The following is an 18,025-nucleotide window of genomic DNA, read 5'->3' on the forward strand; positions in this document are numbered from 1 at the left end:
GCTGTCATGGTTGTGTTTAAAATGACTCTCTCATGGTTAATAAGGGAAGGGTTGTTCGAAAATAAAAACAAAATGATTGTATGATTTTATAATTATGTGAAATTTGAACATAATTATTGTACATGTGCGTGTAAATTAAACATAATGATTTTATTAGTGATTAAAATACATAACTGTAGTATATGTAAGTAGTTTGAAAAACATTTGTGTATGTGCGTTTGTGCGTGCGTGTGTGCGTGTGTGCGTGTGTGTGTGTGTGGGTGTGTGGGTGTTAGCGTGTTGAATATGAACATAATGGACTGTGTGCTTAATGAACACCATGGGTGTTTATATATATATATATATATATATATATATATATATATATATATATATATATATATATAATATGAACAAAATGGTTGTATATGTGTGAAATATTAACATCATGGTTGTACATATGTGAAATATGAACATCATGGTTGTATATGTGAAATATGAACATCATGGTTGTATATGTGAAATATGAACATCATGGTTGTATATATGTGAAATATGAACATCATGGTTGTATATGTGAAATATGAACATCATGGTTGTATATGTGAAATATGAACATCATGGTTGTATATGTGAAATATGAACATCATGGTTATATATGTGAAATATGAACATCATGGCTGTATATGTGACCAGTCACGGGATTTTTTGCCCGAAACCACTTTTTGGGCGAAAATGAGATATGAGTAATTTCTGACAGTCCTATTCTTTAGGATAAAAGAACTGAAGAGAAAATTCAAAAATTCCTATTTTTAACGAAATAATGACAAAAACTAGAAGGGCACTTGTTTAAGAAACAGCTGGAAATTCGGTGAAGTTCAAGAATTTATTGAAACATTTGTATTCACAGATGCAATAAATATGCATTACTACTATATACACAATTCCCACATTATAACGACAACAACATATTTTCAAAACCGTTCTCAATTATTATTGATAAAATAAATTAAAATTAATTGGTTACCATGGCAACCATTATTGAAAAAAGGCATTTTGGGGTTAAATTTGCATGTAAATATACAATAAATGTCAACTGAAGCATTCAGTAATAATTGATATGTTAATTGATATCCTCAAACCTTATTGTACCTGGTGTATGTATTTTACAAATGTCAGAATAAAAAAAACTGTTCGCCAAGTACCGTAGTTTATTGGAAATTTTTCACAATAAATTTACATTAGGTTGTAACTTGCACCTTATACAAACCAATGTATATCTGGAGGTTAAAGGATGTAACCACTGAAATTTACTATACTTTATCTTATTTGAATGGTCTTTAAGGGTTTGTTTTTATCCTGGTTGCCATGGCAACAGGCACAAACATGATTATAATCACACCAACTTTACCAATTTACCTCAAATGTGATCATTGTATAGTTATTCATTGCTCATAAAACATGAAATGGTGGTTAATATACTTTTAATTTAATAAACATAACAATACTGCATAATTTACACTATTGTATAAAAAGATCAGTTAATAAATGGGCACATTTACAAAATGAAAACAATTAATTTAACATACTAACTACTTAGCATGTACACATCATTATGTAGTTTCAAGAAGTGCAATTGGTCACATAGTACATGACAAATGGTATTCTTGATGCTTATTCATAGGGTAAAAGTTAAAGCTAAAAATGTTTATAGGGTTCAGGAAGGTTTTTAAAATGAAGATATTGAACAAAAACTGAAAGGTTGCTAAGGTACAGACTGTGAAGTAACTAATTTTGACAAGCAATATTATAAATGTCTTTAACTCAAGCATTTATAGGCTTCAACTGCCAGCTTTTTTTAAGTTTGTATTAATAATTAATAATCATATAGTGGTCTCCATTATGGCAGAAGAGTTCTACAAACAAAAGACTGTGTGCAGCACCCTTCCATCACTCATTTGCTAAAACCACAGTTTATCACTCGAAATCGCTGGTAGCCTTATTTCACATAAACTTGTTTCTATTGAATAAATAATTGTCAATAAAAATTGATACACGTTTTCATCAGCTCAGTAACGGATCATTCTCAAATTTTAGATTTAGTTTATAAAGATCACATATCAGTATACTGAAAAGTTTTTTTTCCAGTTATTTAAGGGATCAGAGCCTTTTTGCATCAAGTCCTTTTAGTTGGATGCGTTCAGGGTACTCTCCATGGAAAAGCCATTGTTGTAGGCTTGTCAATTTTAACTTCAATCTCACTGTCCTTGACATGCTCTCTCATGAATTCACTCACGGGGTTGTCAGCTGAAGTTCTGCAAAATAATGTTCATATGTACAATACTTAGTGTTTGGAATAAATTATGCGAATTAACTTGAACATCAAAACTCACATCTGAATATGTGGAAATAATGACTAAAATTATTTTTGACTTCTGTTCATATAATTACATAACAGGCAGTGATACTGTCTGTAATACTTTTGTTATACCTGAAGTGATGATATTTCCTCAAGTTTGGAATGGACTTCAGGGGTCTCTTGGTGTACTCCAACCGGTCTAAGAATATAACCAGTTTGCCAAGGTCATCAATCCACAAAGGATGTGTGCTGCCTCCATTTGGTCTAAATAAATAAACATGTTGTTTATATTATGCTATAATACCTATTGTTTTAACACAAGCTTTCTTTTAGTTTTACATAATAAGGTATTATAACCAACTTAAGTGTTTAAATAAAGTACCAAACTTCAATATTTTTATATATACAAAATCCTTTAATATGGCTTTAAATCATATATATAATATGAACAAAATGGTTGTATATATGTGAAATATGAACATCATGGTTGTATATGTGAAATATGAACATAATGGTTATATATGTGAAATATTAACATCATGGTTGTATATATGTGAAATATGAACTTCATGGTAGATATGTGCAATATGAACATCATGATTGTATATATGAAATATGAACATCATGGTTGTTTATGTAAAATATAAACATCATGATTGTATATATGTAAAATATGAACATCATGGTGGTATGTTTGTTAAATATGAACAAAGTTGTTGTTTATATGAAAAAAATGAGCATCATGGTTGTATGCTTTTGAAATATGAACATCACGGTTGTATGTTTGTGAAATATAATCAAAATGGTTGTTTATAATATTATGTGAACTGTGAACATCATGGTTGTATATATTTTTGAAATACGAACATCATGGCTGTATGTTCGTGAAATATGAACATCATGGTTCTATTATTGTAAAATATGAACATTATGGTTCTAAATATGTGAAATATGCGAAATATGCACATCATGGTTATATATATGTGAAATATGTGAAATATGAACATCATGGTTCTATATATGTGAAATATATGAAATATGAGCATCATGGTTCTTTATATGTGAAACATGTGAAATATGAACATCATGGTTCTATATATGTGAAATATGAACATTATGGTTCTAAATATGTGAAATATGCTCATAATGGTTCTATTTATGTGAAATATGAGCATTATGGTTCTAAATATGTGAAATATGAACATCATGGTTGTATTGTTTTAAAATATGAACGTTATGGTCGTATATAAGTGAAATATGAACATCATGGCCCTAAATATGTGAAATAGGAACATCATGATTGTCTATATGTGAAATATGAACATAATGGTTGAATGTTTGTGAAATATGAACATCATTGCTGCATATTTGTGAAATATGAACATCATGGCTGTATTTATGTGTGATATATGAACATTGTGGTTGTATATGTGTGTGAAATATGAACAGCATAGATGTTTATTTGTGAAATGAGAACATCATGGTTATATATGTGTGCGAACTAGTATGTATGTATGAATCGTGAACATAATGGTTGTTTAAAAACATCTTAAAATTTCAAATGAAAGCTTGATTGTTATTCCTTATTAAAATCCAAAAATAATGCTCTATTTTGCCCAAAAGCGTGACTCTTTCGAACAATTATTTTAGGCTTGGCTTTACGAAATTTTGTAAAAATGTGCCAGTTGCTGTCTGGTATTTGTTTACCAAGGTTTTATAAATTAAATTACAAAATTTATAATGAGTCCCTTTAGAAACGGACTGCCTGACACGATCGCTACCGGTTTTCCAAGAAATAGGGCGTTAAAAATAAAACGCAATGTCCCTGCGTGATGACGTTTCGGTCTAACACACCAGCAGCGCAACTCGTATACGCACCGTAGGGCATTCTGCTTTTAGTAAATAGGTCTTATGAAATTCGTCCTGTCAAAAGGTTGTTTAAAATGAGAATAATTGCGTGTGAAATGAATTTAATTAAACGCCGTTGATTTATCGCTATTTAGTCAACGTTACGGCAACGTTACGGCATTACGTTTTACCAAAACTATCGCACTAACTAATACTGGTTGTTCGTAATGACAGTCGCTTGTAACTACAAGGGTTTTAATTGTTTCGAGCAAAGAATTACAAGATAGTCGTATTGGTGTGTTATGTTAAAGGCTAACGAGTTATATTAGAGGAGCATACAAGCCTTGAGGGTTTTATTTCGTGTACGTAGAATTCACCAAAGGATAGAAATTCACATGCTCCTTTAAACTAGAATTTATACGACAAGAAATGTGACAAAGTTCATGATTTCGACAGTGATTTCATGATTATAAATCTGAACAGAGTGTTAATTAATGCAAATATTAATTTACAAATTGATATTTTAAAACGGGGGAATATTTATTGGACAATAATTGATCATTAGAATAGAAAACCGCAAACTGGGTTTTTATTAAGTTGGAGTATTAAATAACTGTCAGTTACAACGCTTTTTGTAGAACTTTGAGCTCAGCGATGGATTAATGTTAAAAGAATGGGTACAACATTTCTTTGAAGATCTGTAGATCATTGCAACATATTTGCAACACTAGTTAAGTAGGGTGTTTGAAACAACAAGCATGTCCAAGTTTCGTGAGAGCTCCACAGATAAGGCGCCCCCCGCAGGCGGACTACCGGAGCCGGACCAGAAGCGGAAGTGGGTGAACCTGGCCCAGCTGGACGGTCCCCTTGACGACGCCCTTGCTGACCGGCTCGCATATAAGGTAAGAGTTTCCATAGCAACTCTTATAGATACCAAATACGCGTATTTACAGCGTTTGTTTCCATTCACACGACCGACCCTATCTTTTTTTCCTGACCCTACACTATTTTTGCCGTAGTGTGGATTTCTTCATAAATTACTAAAAAATGTCGAGCATTTTTTTGGTCGGTGCGATACAGACTCCCGGAAAAAAAGTTATGCCTACCTACCTACCGTATTTTTTTGGAGATGCTTGTAGAAACAAAGAACTGTTTTTTGCCTTATTCTTACACAAACTCATGTAGTTTGCCGAGTATCTGACAACTGTTCTATTATATTTTATTTCTATTTTGTTTTCATTCGAATGTATGTCTTTTGAGACCAAGTATGGGATTCTACAATTGCATTGAAACATTTTTAAATATCAATGGTAGCGCCATACCATATCGATTCTTTGTTAAGATCTTGTTCTCATTTCGAAACTTTCCAGGCAGTAAACAAAGACCAAGTGTTGACAAAGAAACAAGAAGCATATGATACTATATTCAACCGTTTGGAGACAACTTATGTAACAGACGCCATAAAAAAGCAATTCGGCATTGTTAAGGTTCTTATTTCAAAACCTTCCAGACAGGGAACAAAGAACTATGTCGAGAAAAACACATAAGCATAAGATACCTTTTTCGCCAAACCCAGATTAGTAATTAATAAATATAACATCACTGAAGGCCATATGACATTATAAGGACCGTCTTGTCCAGAAGGTGTATGGACCTCCTAACGCCTCGGTCCATATACACCTTCCTTGGCTGACTGGCCGGTCTTTATAATGTCATATGGACCGAAGTCGTGTCTTATATTTCTTATATTATGTCGAACATTTTACATTACCATTGAATATTTTGAAATCACCTTTGATGTTTTTTATTGAACAAAGCAATTAATGTTAATTGCGACAAATGATTGTCGTTGTGAAAATCGCGAGTCGTCCGCACCATTATTTTGACGTCAGCGGTCCATATTATTTTTTGGCGAGGTCCGGACCGGCAAAAATATGATATGGCCCTCTGACGTCATAAAACTTGATTTGTGATTAAAAACACTGATATATGGACTAATCGACTTTATATGTACATATAAGATACACATATATGTAAGGTATAATATTTCCAAATATTTGCGATAGTGGAAATTGGTATTTTGCCAATGGACAAAGATAAAAAGTACCCGTATGGAACTACTCTTTTATTGTCACCATGCAATTACCTCCCTTGTTAGAGTCCGTCGTCTGTGGCACCATGGAAACCTTGTATTGTGGCAATATTCGAAATCCAAATAAATCAATTTTCTCACCAAATAAAAGTGTTCACGCTGCATTCAAGAAATAATGCTACACTCTCTTCATAACTATTTAAAGAAAGATTTGACTATTTACATTTTAATCACCGCGCGCATATGTTTGAAAACAACAAATTATCACATAACTATACGTTATTTACTTTCACTAAAAACAAAACAGTTCCGGCGAAAAAAAAAGAAGATTTTAACTTTAATTTGTTTAACTGAGGTACGAGAAAACGCATCTACCATGGTCACTCGGTAAACCTCGTTTCCACAAAATACCCTACGCTCGGATTGTGATAAACCTATCTTACACGAGCGGCCATAGACGATACTTATATTCAACATTTTTGAGACATATTATATCACATGCGCCCTAAAACAGCAGCACGGTAGTGTGAAATTTAAGTTCATAAAATTACTCAAGGTAGCTCTTGAAATGGTTTGTGTTTATCTTCTAGCCTTTTTCGTAATTGAATTATCATCACAATACAATTAGTTTTACAATATTTAGATTTTTCAAAAACTGTTTTGGGTTTCGAAGACCCACAACGATACACACAGAATGAATTTGGTCCGCTCTACTAATGGAAATAATGTTTAAAAAGCGCTAAAGCGCTACATGGATTTGCAAAATCTTGCCCGAGTGTTGTAACCGCATGCACGTATGAAAAATAAAAATTTACCATTAAAGATGCACTCTTACCCCAAATTAAGATGTACCACAATTATTACAGTTGTTATAATTTATCGAAATGGATGAATTAATATCGAAAACAGTGGTTCTTATGAATGATACAGTGTTTAATTTTGAAAAAAAAGTGTAGAAAACACTGTATTTCTACCTCATGAGACAATAGTTGATCACTGTAAATCATTTAGGAAATACCAGTCATTTAATATGTGTGTGTTTTCATCTATTAATACACGTTTACAATCTTGTTTTCAGTAATTAATAGTTTCCATAAATGCATTATTTAGTGAGTAGTGAAAGGTTTAGGTTTATTACTCAGAATGTATGTTTGTTATACACGTGTATGTATTGATTTTAATTCAGTGTCACTTTTAATGATGGGCACACGTTTTCGGATTTTTAAACTCACTAGCAGTATGATGTCAAATGTTCAACTCTAATTAATGTTTTTCACTTTACATATTAAAGAAATTCGTCAGCCATGTTCAACAGATGTTAAGTGAATGTCAGAATCTAAAAATGTTTTTCAGATTTATGGCCTTTACATGTTAATCACGCCATAAGCATGCGTTTATTGCGAAAATGATTAGAATTAATAGCATTTCTTATCATTGTCTGAAATCATCAAAACTTAATGCACTCAGTGTTAATACTTCCATGCCAGGAGTATTTGACACATTTCCACGAAACTTGGCTAATCATTCTTAGCTTGAATATCTAATGTATGGTGAAATTTAATAAAGAAGTTTGTATTTCGGTACATGGCTTTGCCTGCAAATACTTACGAAGAATATTTTATTCCAGAAATAACGCTGTTGTAATTAAGATGATTTTTTGTAAGAAAAAAACATAAAGGTTTACGTCTTGTAGATAGTTAATATTATTATTATTATTATTATTAGTAGTAGTAGTAGTAGTAGTAGTAGTAGTAGTAGTAGTAGTAGTAGTAGTAGTAGTAGTAGTAGTAGTATTTATATCATTGTTATTTTATTTATTTTTTATTAGTTTCATTATTGTTTTCATCATCATCATCATCATCATCATCATCATCATCATCATCATCATCATCATCATCATCATTATTATTATTATCATGATTATTAGTATAATTGTTATTATTATTATTTTAATTACTATTATTATTATTATTATTATTATTATTATTATTATTATTATTATTAATTATCATAATGATTATTGTTTTCATTTCTTAAGCATCAACAACAGCAGCAGTTAAGTCTCTGTTTAGACCAATTCATGTGTCGGAATATCATGATAATTAATCTATACGATAACATTTGAAATTTAACTAAACCATGATTTTCCTAATATGTCATGCTATGACCTTTGTAACCATTTAAGGTTTTTGTTTGTTTGTTGAGTTTATTTAAGGAATGAATCGCGGGGTTGATGACATTATCGGGGTATGAACACAGTTGGGCTGGTTCGGCTGGTTAAAGTGTATAAAGTCTTTTTTTTTCCTCAATTGTAAAGAATACTTCATTTAATAAAGAACCTTCCAGTATTTTTTCTCAACCATTCTGTAAATAGAACGACCCAACCGTAAATCGGCAATCACCGAAAGGCAGTTTATTTAAGGTATGGAAAATGAGGTGTAAATATTAAAGGAAGCGAGCAAACGATTAATAATTGCACTAGCACGCTTCAAAGCGTTTGTCCGCGTGCCCTACTGCGTTCATACAACATAAACTAAAAGAAATTCCACTATTTCAAAAATCTATTCATTAAGATTAACAATTTGCTATATATTCTGCAATTGAGTTTGTTCTGAAAGAAATTGAAACCGACAACAAACGTATGAATAAAAGAACAGCTAATTTTTAAAACTTCGTATACCATTGATTTATCCAATCGGAACGTAATATTGACATAAAAATGACGTCATAACTCTTTGCGAACGTCAAAATGTCTCTATACAAAGGACTAGGTGAGTGTAACCGGTGGTAAAATTACCTCAATTGTTATTTTCCGTCATGTTGTTTACCAAATTTTCCTGTTTATGTTATTACATGTCTGTTGTAACGATATGTTACCGTGACAAAATAAAAAAAAATTAATGTGTGTAAATATATTATGATGTAAAATAAATGACCAAAATATATTCCCGATCAAGTTTTAGGTTAACATAGTTTTGTATTCCATCTGAAAATATATGTCGTTACTATTTCTTAGAATTTAACCAATATTTTCAACTAATAAATTTGCAGATAGGCAAAGTACAAAGCTGAAAAATTAAGAACTTCTACTTTCGCGGTTGTTCAAAAGTCCGCCAACTGTCACTCATCCGAGACATACTCCCTGCGCCGGAGTTTCCGTTTACAATGTGTCAGCCAATGAGGTTGTATAGTAAGTTATATGACTTGAAGTTATATCTTAATGATTAAGAAGGTCTCGTTCGCTACGTTCACTCAGTCCATACTTAATCATAAAGATATAACTTCATTTCATCTGGTGCTGCTGCTTCTGCTGCTGCTGCTGATGATGATGATGATAATGATGATGTTGATGATATTGATGATGGTAATGCTGATGATGATGATAATGATGATAATGATGATGATGATGATAATGATGATGATGATAACGATGATGATGATAATGATGATGATAATGATTATGATGATGATGATGATGATGATGATGATGATGATGATGATGATGATGATGATGATGATGAAAATGATAATGATACTTCTTAAATGCGTATTCTTTAGTTTTTTACATATATGACAGAATTAGTAATTAGACTAATCAGTATATTTTTCATTAAAATAAAGAAGAGCAGATACTATGAAAATTGATACAAATTTTGTGACAAATTTGACAAGATTCGGTGACAAGTGTTAAACATAAATCAGTAACAGTAAATACACACTCTAACAATTATAACATGCTGTTCTACTAAGATTACATAACTGAATATAAATAATTCATGTGGTAATTTCATCCAGGTTAATTTTACTAAAATTACATAATACGAGTATGTTTAAACTTTGATTGGTGAATTTTGTTGCAGCATTATGCTTTAAATCATTTCAAAATGAAAGATTGTTCTAAAAGTCTTGACACATCTCAACTTTTCAATCTTAAGTAGATAATTTTAAAACCTTTATTTTACGAAAAACAATACTCTTTTGTCGCGAAAATTCATCAAAATGTTCAAAAGACAATGCTTCGTTCAGTTAGATGAGCCTAAAAACCAACTTGTACTGAAGTGCTATAGACGCCCATTGAGATAGTTCAGACATATTTGAATCTAGATAATAAAACAAATTGTATTTACTGCTGGTGAAACACTCCCATTAGAACTCGTATTTTGTGACATTTTATTTAAAGCTGCACTCTCACGGATTAAACGTCTTGACAACTTTTTTTATTTCTTGTCTTGGAAAGAGCCAATTTTTGCGAAAATCCATAGAAATCAGTTATATAAGACTGCTGACAAAAAATAGATCGTAGAATTTTATATTTAAGTACAAAAAATGATGTTTTATGCATTTTTCTTAAACCATGAAAAAATAATTTTCGAACGGAAATATGAAAATATACGATCTGATTTTTTGTCAGCAATCTTATATCATTTGTTTGCAGATATTTACGCAAAAATGGCTTTTTCCAAGACAAAACATTAAAAAGTTATTAAGATGGTAAATCTGTGAGAGTGCAGCTTTAAGGTTGATGCAAAAAAGTCATATGATTTGTGTACAGATACAAATATTAGCGCCGACGTTTTTTTAGCTAAGGAATTTATGACCACGTTGCTAAATTAGAAAAAAACGCATCACCCGATAGTGCGCCTCTTTAAAAGAAATGTCACTAAATACGAACCCTTAAATGATTTAGTATACGTCGGTTTTGATAAATGATCATAGAAGGATATACTTAATTAATATAATTGAGAGAACAAACCCATCTAATTAATGTCCATGAATGAATGGACTACTCAAAACTTCACATTTTCATTTCAAAACAAATAAATAACGTTAGCCTTGCTGCCGAATCATTTGTTTAGTAAAAAAATAAATAATGACTTTCTTAGTGCTTGGCGCGAATGGCTCTATACTAGAAATCGCGCATGCTCATACTGCTGATTAAACCACATACAAATCTATAAAATGTTGACGTACGCGTCAGAAGCACTGAGATATGAAGATAAAAAATGAGTTTATTCATTGATTCAAAACAGAGTCGGGGGTGGGGGGGTGGGGGGGGGTGTACAGTCTGTTGATGTTTGGTCTTCGCTACAATACTTCGATATTCGATAAGATGATATATTTTGATTTGTCTTATTGGACAGATTAGATCGATAGGTATATTGCATGCAACGTCCAACAAAATACGATGAACTTTTTTAAAAAGCGTGCCGTCAAATGTTAATCAGTGCAATAATTAATTGTGGATGGACTAGTCTTTTTGTGGTAATCGCACAGCAAGGTTACACAATACTGATACATAAAGCCAACAGGTGAAACCGACCATGCGAATGAACTATAAATGATAGCGCACTGACCACACAGACACCAAACATTATTGCCAACCCGTACGGCTTTGTTTTCTTAATACATGTTGTCATCTGCATCTGAGTATGATTTGTTCTGCAATTGTGGAATCAATGAGAAACACAATTATAATATAAGTGTTTTCAGATGCATTACTTGAAAAAAATATTTCTGGTGCCAAAACATGAGCGAGTCCCTTTAAATATTTCAACTTACCTCACGTGAAAGTAATAACAGGAGTTTTTTTCAGCATATATTAAATCCAAAGTGTCAACCTTCTTACAGGAACATGATTAATGCATCTATAATCTATACGCACCTGATTAACCTATATACTTAAAACGTTGTAAATGTCAACTTCTGGAATTAATATCGTATAGCATAAGACAGAGATGAGGGATGTTATGCTAGTACAAGAATTAACCAGAAACTACTAGTCCGTCCAAATTTAAGCTTCTTATACGATCTGGGTAAATTTGACAGAGCTCAATGTGTAATTAAAGTGACACTGTTATTCAAAATCCTGACACACACAAGTATACCACACATAAATTTTTACTGATAAACCTTCAACTACTTACTTAATAATGCATTTATGGAATCTATTAATTACTGATAACATGATTGTAACTGCAGAAATATAATATTTAATAGCAGAAATCGCAAAACAATAAATAAATGATTGGTGAGTGCTAAAATATTTACTGTGGTATACTATAGTTTTAAAAGGTAAAATTACAGTGTTTTATGCTCATTTCGTTCAAATTCAACTCGGTATCCTTCACAAGAACCTTTGTTTTCGACATTTGTTCATCCTTTTTGGAATAGTAAAACAAGATTATTAATTGTGGAAAATTTATTTGTGAGTAAGAGTGTATCTTTAAAGCATAGCAATCAAATAATTTGTTTTATTTAACTATTTCTGGCCTAAGCAAGTTTGTTCTTCAATCCGAACATATTTTTGTCGGTATTAAACAGTAGGACTGTCTTAATATTCTTTAACAAATGTTTGTGCATTCTTTCATAATTTTCAGTGAAATATTGAGTTTTATCAGTGAAATATCGGCAATGATATTTTCACCTCAAACTAAGGAGTGAAAATATTAACTACTTTTAATTGTAGTTTATTTGATCAAAACTGAATACCTCACTTTTGAATAGGTAAACTAGGTCAAAATTATATTCTGATCTTTAAAATAGATTGCATATATTTGAATAAGGATTTGAAAATAAAAATAAATACAACTAACTGTGTATTATGAAAAAATGAAATCCCATTTTACAAACCTGTTTTGAAGCTGAATGCTCGATCAATTGTTTTCGTACAAACATTAGACGAAAACAAATGTTAAAACATAATTTCGACATCTAACAATCTGTTTCATATATCTTCAAACTGTCTTTGTAATACGATGTTCCCGAAATCCTCACACAGAATAACCCAATAAAAGTAAAATACCCAACCACATGTCAACAAAGCTACTCAGTAGGTATTCAGCTGGTATTGAGCTTAAACATTGAGGTCAGGTGTTTAGACTTTGAAAATGTTTTAAACCAAATGTTAATCCACATCTGTTTTGTGTACACGTTTGACCTTTTCAAATACGCATTCAATGAATGGTGAGTAGTGTGATTTGGTCAATGTATTCATGTCTTGTTCAATTTAAAAATAATTAAAAATAAATGCATTAATAAAAGTTAATTGATAACTATTTATAAATTGTTGGCAATAAAAAAAAAAATCACGAACTTAAAAGAATAAAAATGGAGAACTATTTCTCCATAAGCCGGCGTAGGAACAACGGTCTACGTCATCGGCGATCAGAAATACACGAAAGGGGCTTCCTACAGGTGGCCAAGAAGCAAAGGGGTTTTCCAAAAAGGGGGAATTCAAAAAATTGAAATACCAGTAAACCCCCGAAAATACGCATACAAGAATCAGAGAAATTGTCGATTTCACTGTAAGGTCTTATTTGACAAGTGTCATACATACGCATGTTGTTTTTCTTTGATGACAAGTTGAATTAAATTAACGTTGATTATATATCAAAAAGGTTCCAGCATCTATTGATATTTTCAAATATCCTTACCTAGATATATATCATCATAAAAAATGTGATTATGATGCTCTTTTGACAACATTTGGTATCGAAAACTCCATATTTGATACTTTTAAGAAATCAAACTGAATTCTTCGTAGTGCATTATTCGGTCTATTTAAAAACAAATATAAACTTTTAATTGGAAAAATGATATGTTGTGGCGCACTTAACCTTTGAAAATTATTGTCAAAATACTGATTAAAGCTCAGACAGGTAATACTTTATGTATGATTAGCGACACATAAATGTCACCCGCTAATTTTAATGTTACAATTTTATTATACTCTATTCATTATATGCTTTCCGGTGGTTTATAGAGAAATACCAGTGAATTAAAGATGATATTTCACTGTTTTTAAACAGTGGAAATATCGTTTTATATTTTTCACTGTTTTGAAATTTTAGCCCGATCTTCTACCCATAACAAATGCCAGCGCGCAAAGGGATGTGTTATAAAATCAATGACGTCATTTTCGAAATTTGCACATACTGTTTGGCGCGTTTTCTAATGAAATACAATTAATGCCTTTTAAAAACATTTAAAGGCATAAAATAGAAAGAAAAATTGTTTGATTCAGTGTAAGATCACGATTGATTTCACATCGTGAACAGCAAAAGTGAATATTTTAAACGTGTCTATGCCACTCATGAAATGAGGTTTTGGTTCTCACTCGTTGAAATATATTACGAGTTTATACTGAAACAAGCAATTATCCTCTTTATGGAATTTAAACATAAAATCAATTACAATTAGTAGCTACTGCTCTCAGAAGCTAGACCTGTTTCGCTCTCATTAACTCTTACTATTACTTAGATAAAAATAAAATAAAAATAAAATATTTCTTTGAATACAAAATACTCTAAAAGTCGTCCAAACGGACATTTTCCTCTTAACAAATTGACAATTAATCCAAAAAAAACTATGTCATTATTGTACTAAGGTTATTCTTTTTAGGTCAAAGACCACTAATTCATGAAAATAATTCCAGTTATTTTAGAATATATTAGGTCCATTTGTCAAAGTTATTACAGGAATATGATTTATGGATTTATAATCTGTACATCCCTGATTGACCTGTATAGTTAAAATGTCGTAAATGTCATTTTCTAGAATTTATTACGTATGTGATGAGGCCGCGAAGGTGGATGCTATGTTTGTTGAAGAAAATTCGAGAAAAAAATAGAAAAAAATGATACTACAGCAACCACAATAAGGCTCCTTGTAAAGCTTAGAGTTTATTTGTACGTGAAGTAAACAGCCAAGCGGCCTGGTGGTGTGAAGTTAGCGGCCTAGCGGCGTTAAGTAAGCGGCCTAGCGGCAGAGTTTTTAAAGTATTTTCTTAGGGAGCAGAGGCAGCGTGGTTTCTTATTCACGAAGAAATTACCTTATACATTCTAACTGACTAAGTTAATAAAATTAAGCCCCTCTTAAATTGCATCAGCTTTAGAATTGAGCCGTGCGCCTGTCAAAGAGATCTGTCAATTATTGCATGCATGCGCCCCCCCCACCCCTTCCCAGATATTGTGCCGTCATTTAAATCAGCATTGACACTTTGCAAATGTAAACAGTAGGCGTGGATATATGCACATTTATAGCAATTTATTTAATTATGAAGAGTCGTCTTCGGCAATAAGTAAAGATTCTTCACAAATTAGAAACTAAACATTAAAAAAATCAAGGACCCCTGACTGAAAAATAAAGGGCAAACAATTATTCTGTATTGAAGACAAAACCACAGTCTAGTCCGACCACAATAGAGCTCCTTTTATGATCTAAGTAAACTTAACAGAGCTGCATTTTTTACTCAATGCATGGGTAAACAAAACAGCGCACTTATTTTATTCAACTATTTTTGATCTACGCAATTTTATTCTACGACGGAATCCGAATAATTTGCCTTCCGTATTATATAGAAGGACCTTATAAAATAAAACATCCTAAGTCCCTTATAACAGGTTAAAGCTAAGCTCACTATTGTTGTTAGGATATCATTTGAGTAATAATGACGTTCTTTAGAATTTTCGGACTTATCTTAAGTAACTTATCTTTGAAAAAAATTGGGTTTATGAAATAAGCTACTTAAACGATTAAGAACTTTCGAGAAAATGGGGCCGTTGATCTATCCACGTGTTCTTTAAACGTTATCTAATTCATGGGAAATATGATTTTGATGCCTTTTTGACAAATTATATTCCCACTTTTAATATGTTTAAGGCATAAAACAATTATAAAATGAATACTTTCGCTTGGTACTTTATGAAGGCTGTTTTAAATATGTAATACACTTCTATTCAAGATTGCTGGCGTAGTTGACATATTGAAATTTCATAACACCTGATAAAGTCATGCCTTGTAGAACTTTATGTATGATAAGCGATACTTGAATGTCATCTGCTATTTTTAATGTTATGAGTTTATTATTACCTATAGTTTATATGAAAATAAAGTTACAAATCGTAAAAACTGCACTCGGAAGCACGGCCTTTCTCTTTTTATCGTCGAAATATTGTGAATGGATTCAAAACGAACACTTTGCTCACTGTATATTGACGTATTACTTGAACAAATTGCTATATACATAATATTCCATAGCCGAGGGAGTAAGACAGGTTCATCCCAACACGAACGTAGGGTGTTTTACGGAAACGATGATAAACGAATTTTACGCAGAACACCCTGTCCGAGAGATGAACCCAAACCCAAACCAGAGCGTAGTTTGTTTTATGGAAACGAAGTTAACTTGGTTTCCACAGAACATCCTGTTGTAATTATACGTTCATTAGCAACATGGTAAACAATTACAGTTACAACACTTCCCTCATAATACTACTTAATTATACTAAACTCGCGCTTCGCACTCGTGTTGAATTTCAATTATTCGGGTAATGGGCGCAGAATCTTTTATTTCATCAAAACTGTTATTTATTTTATAACATACATGTAATATACTCTATGCAAAATGACATCTAATATAATGGTACGACTAATGTTAAACACTTTTTCATTACACCATCGCACATGAAACAGGCATTACTTTAAATGTCATTTCAACATTTCATTTTAACTGTTGTTTAAATTATCCATTTAATGATGCAAATCTATGTTAACACGAATTTGAAAGTGATTTTATAACCCATTAATCATTAACCGTGTTGCATCCAATGTTCCCGCGTGCGAACCGCGCATGCGTGTCAATAATCGTGTACATATGACAACGAACAAGCGAACGCCCGGTTCAAAATTGTAACGTCCACTTTTACGTCGACGCTACACAAGCCCTGACGTTCGTACTTGGGTTTGACCCTTGTAAAGTTGTAACGTTGTCAGCAAGTAAAAGTTCAGATGGACGTGAAAATATGCCAACCAAAATTGTCCGTACATGTATATATGTGTTGACCTAATGTAGACAAGCCTTCATATTATTTTTAGCGATCTTCCAAGCGAGAAAAATGTTAAAGATTTTAAAAGCATTCCAATAAAACAATAAATTAATCATTTGTACATCACACAGACGTCTTTAAAGTGAAACTCAAAATCAATACATACACATGTAAAACAAACATAAATTTTGACTGAAAACCCTTACTTCTTTCTAAATAATGCATTTATGGAAAATATTAATTACTGATAACATGATTGTAACCGTGTCTTCAATAGATGAACACGCAAAAATATTAAATGATTGGTGAGTGCTTCAAGATTTAGTGCGACCTACTATTGTCTCATCAGGGCGAAATACTGTGTTGTCTGCACATTTCTTTCAAATTAAACTCGGTATTCTTCATAAGAATCATTGTTTTCGACATTTATTCATCCTTTTGGGTATATTTAGACAATTGTATTAATTGTGATAGATCTTATTTGAAAGTAAGAGTGCATCTTTAAAGGTAAATCGATTCAACTTTTCAAAACCAAAATTGTAAAAGTAAGTTCATCTGCAAACTGATCACAACTTTGACGTATCACCATGAACTAACTACTGAAGCAGCAGACTAATATCCCTGCACAGCACCCATACATGTACAGGTTGAATTTATTTGACCACTTTTTGCAACTCATACTAATATTAATAATAATAATAATAACAATATTAATAATAATAATAATACAATAATATCGTTATTTAGAGAAGGTGTATACACATTATGACATGATTACATGTTCAACAATAACAACATCATATTTACAATGTGGCCTTCTATGAAGAAAAACAAACAAACAAAAACAAAATGCAATTTTCAAAACGGTCGTGTTTATAATACTGTTTTCTTGTTTTTATTTGATTATTATATTGTATGATA

General features: G+C 31.7%; 1 protein-coding gene across 1 annotated transcript in view; it reads left to right on the top strand.

The window, feature by feature from the left end:
• Window positions 1–4,268: 4,268 nt before the first annotated feature.
• LOC128219172 (uncharacterized) overlaps window positions 4,269–18,025 on the top strand; it is a 44,269-nt gene continuing 30,512 nt past the window's right edge. The window contains exon 1 of the mRNA XM_052926987.1: window positions 4,269–5,088. Coding sequence (XP_052782947.1) covers window positions 4,945–5,088 — 144 coding nt within the window. The 5' untranslated portion in view covers window positions 4,269–4,944. The remainder of the gene's footprint in view (window positions 5,089–18,025) is intronic.

This window comes from Mya arenaria, chromosome 15 (genome assembly GCF_026914265.1).
Source record: "Mya arenaria isolate MELC-2E11 chromosome 15, ASM2691426v1".
NCBI classification, from domain to species: domain Eukaryota; kingdom Metazoa; phylum Mollusca; class Bivalvia; order Myida; family Myidae; genus Mya; species Mya arenaria.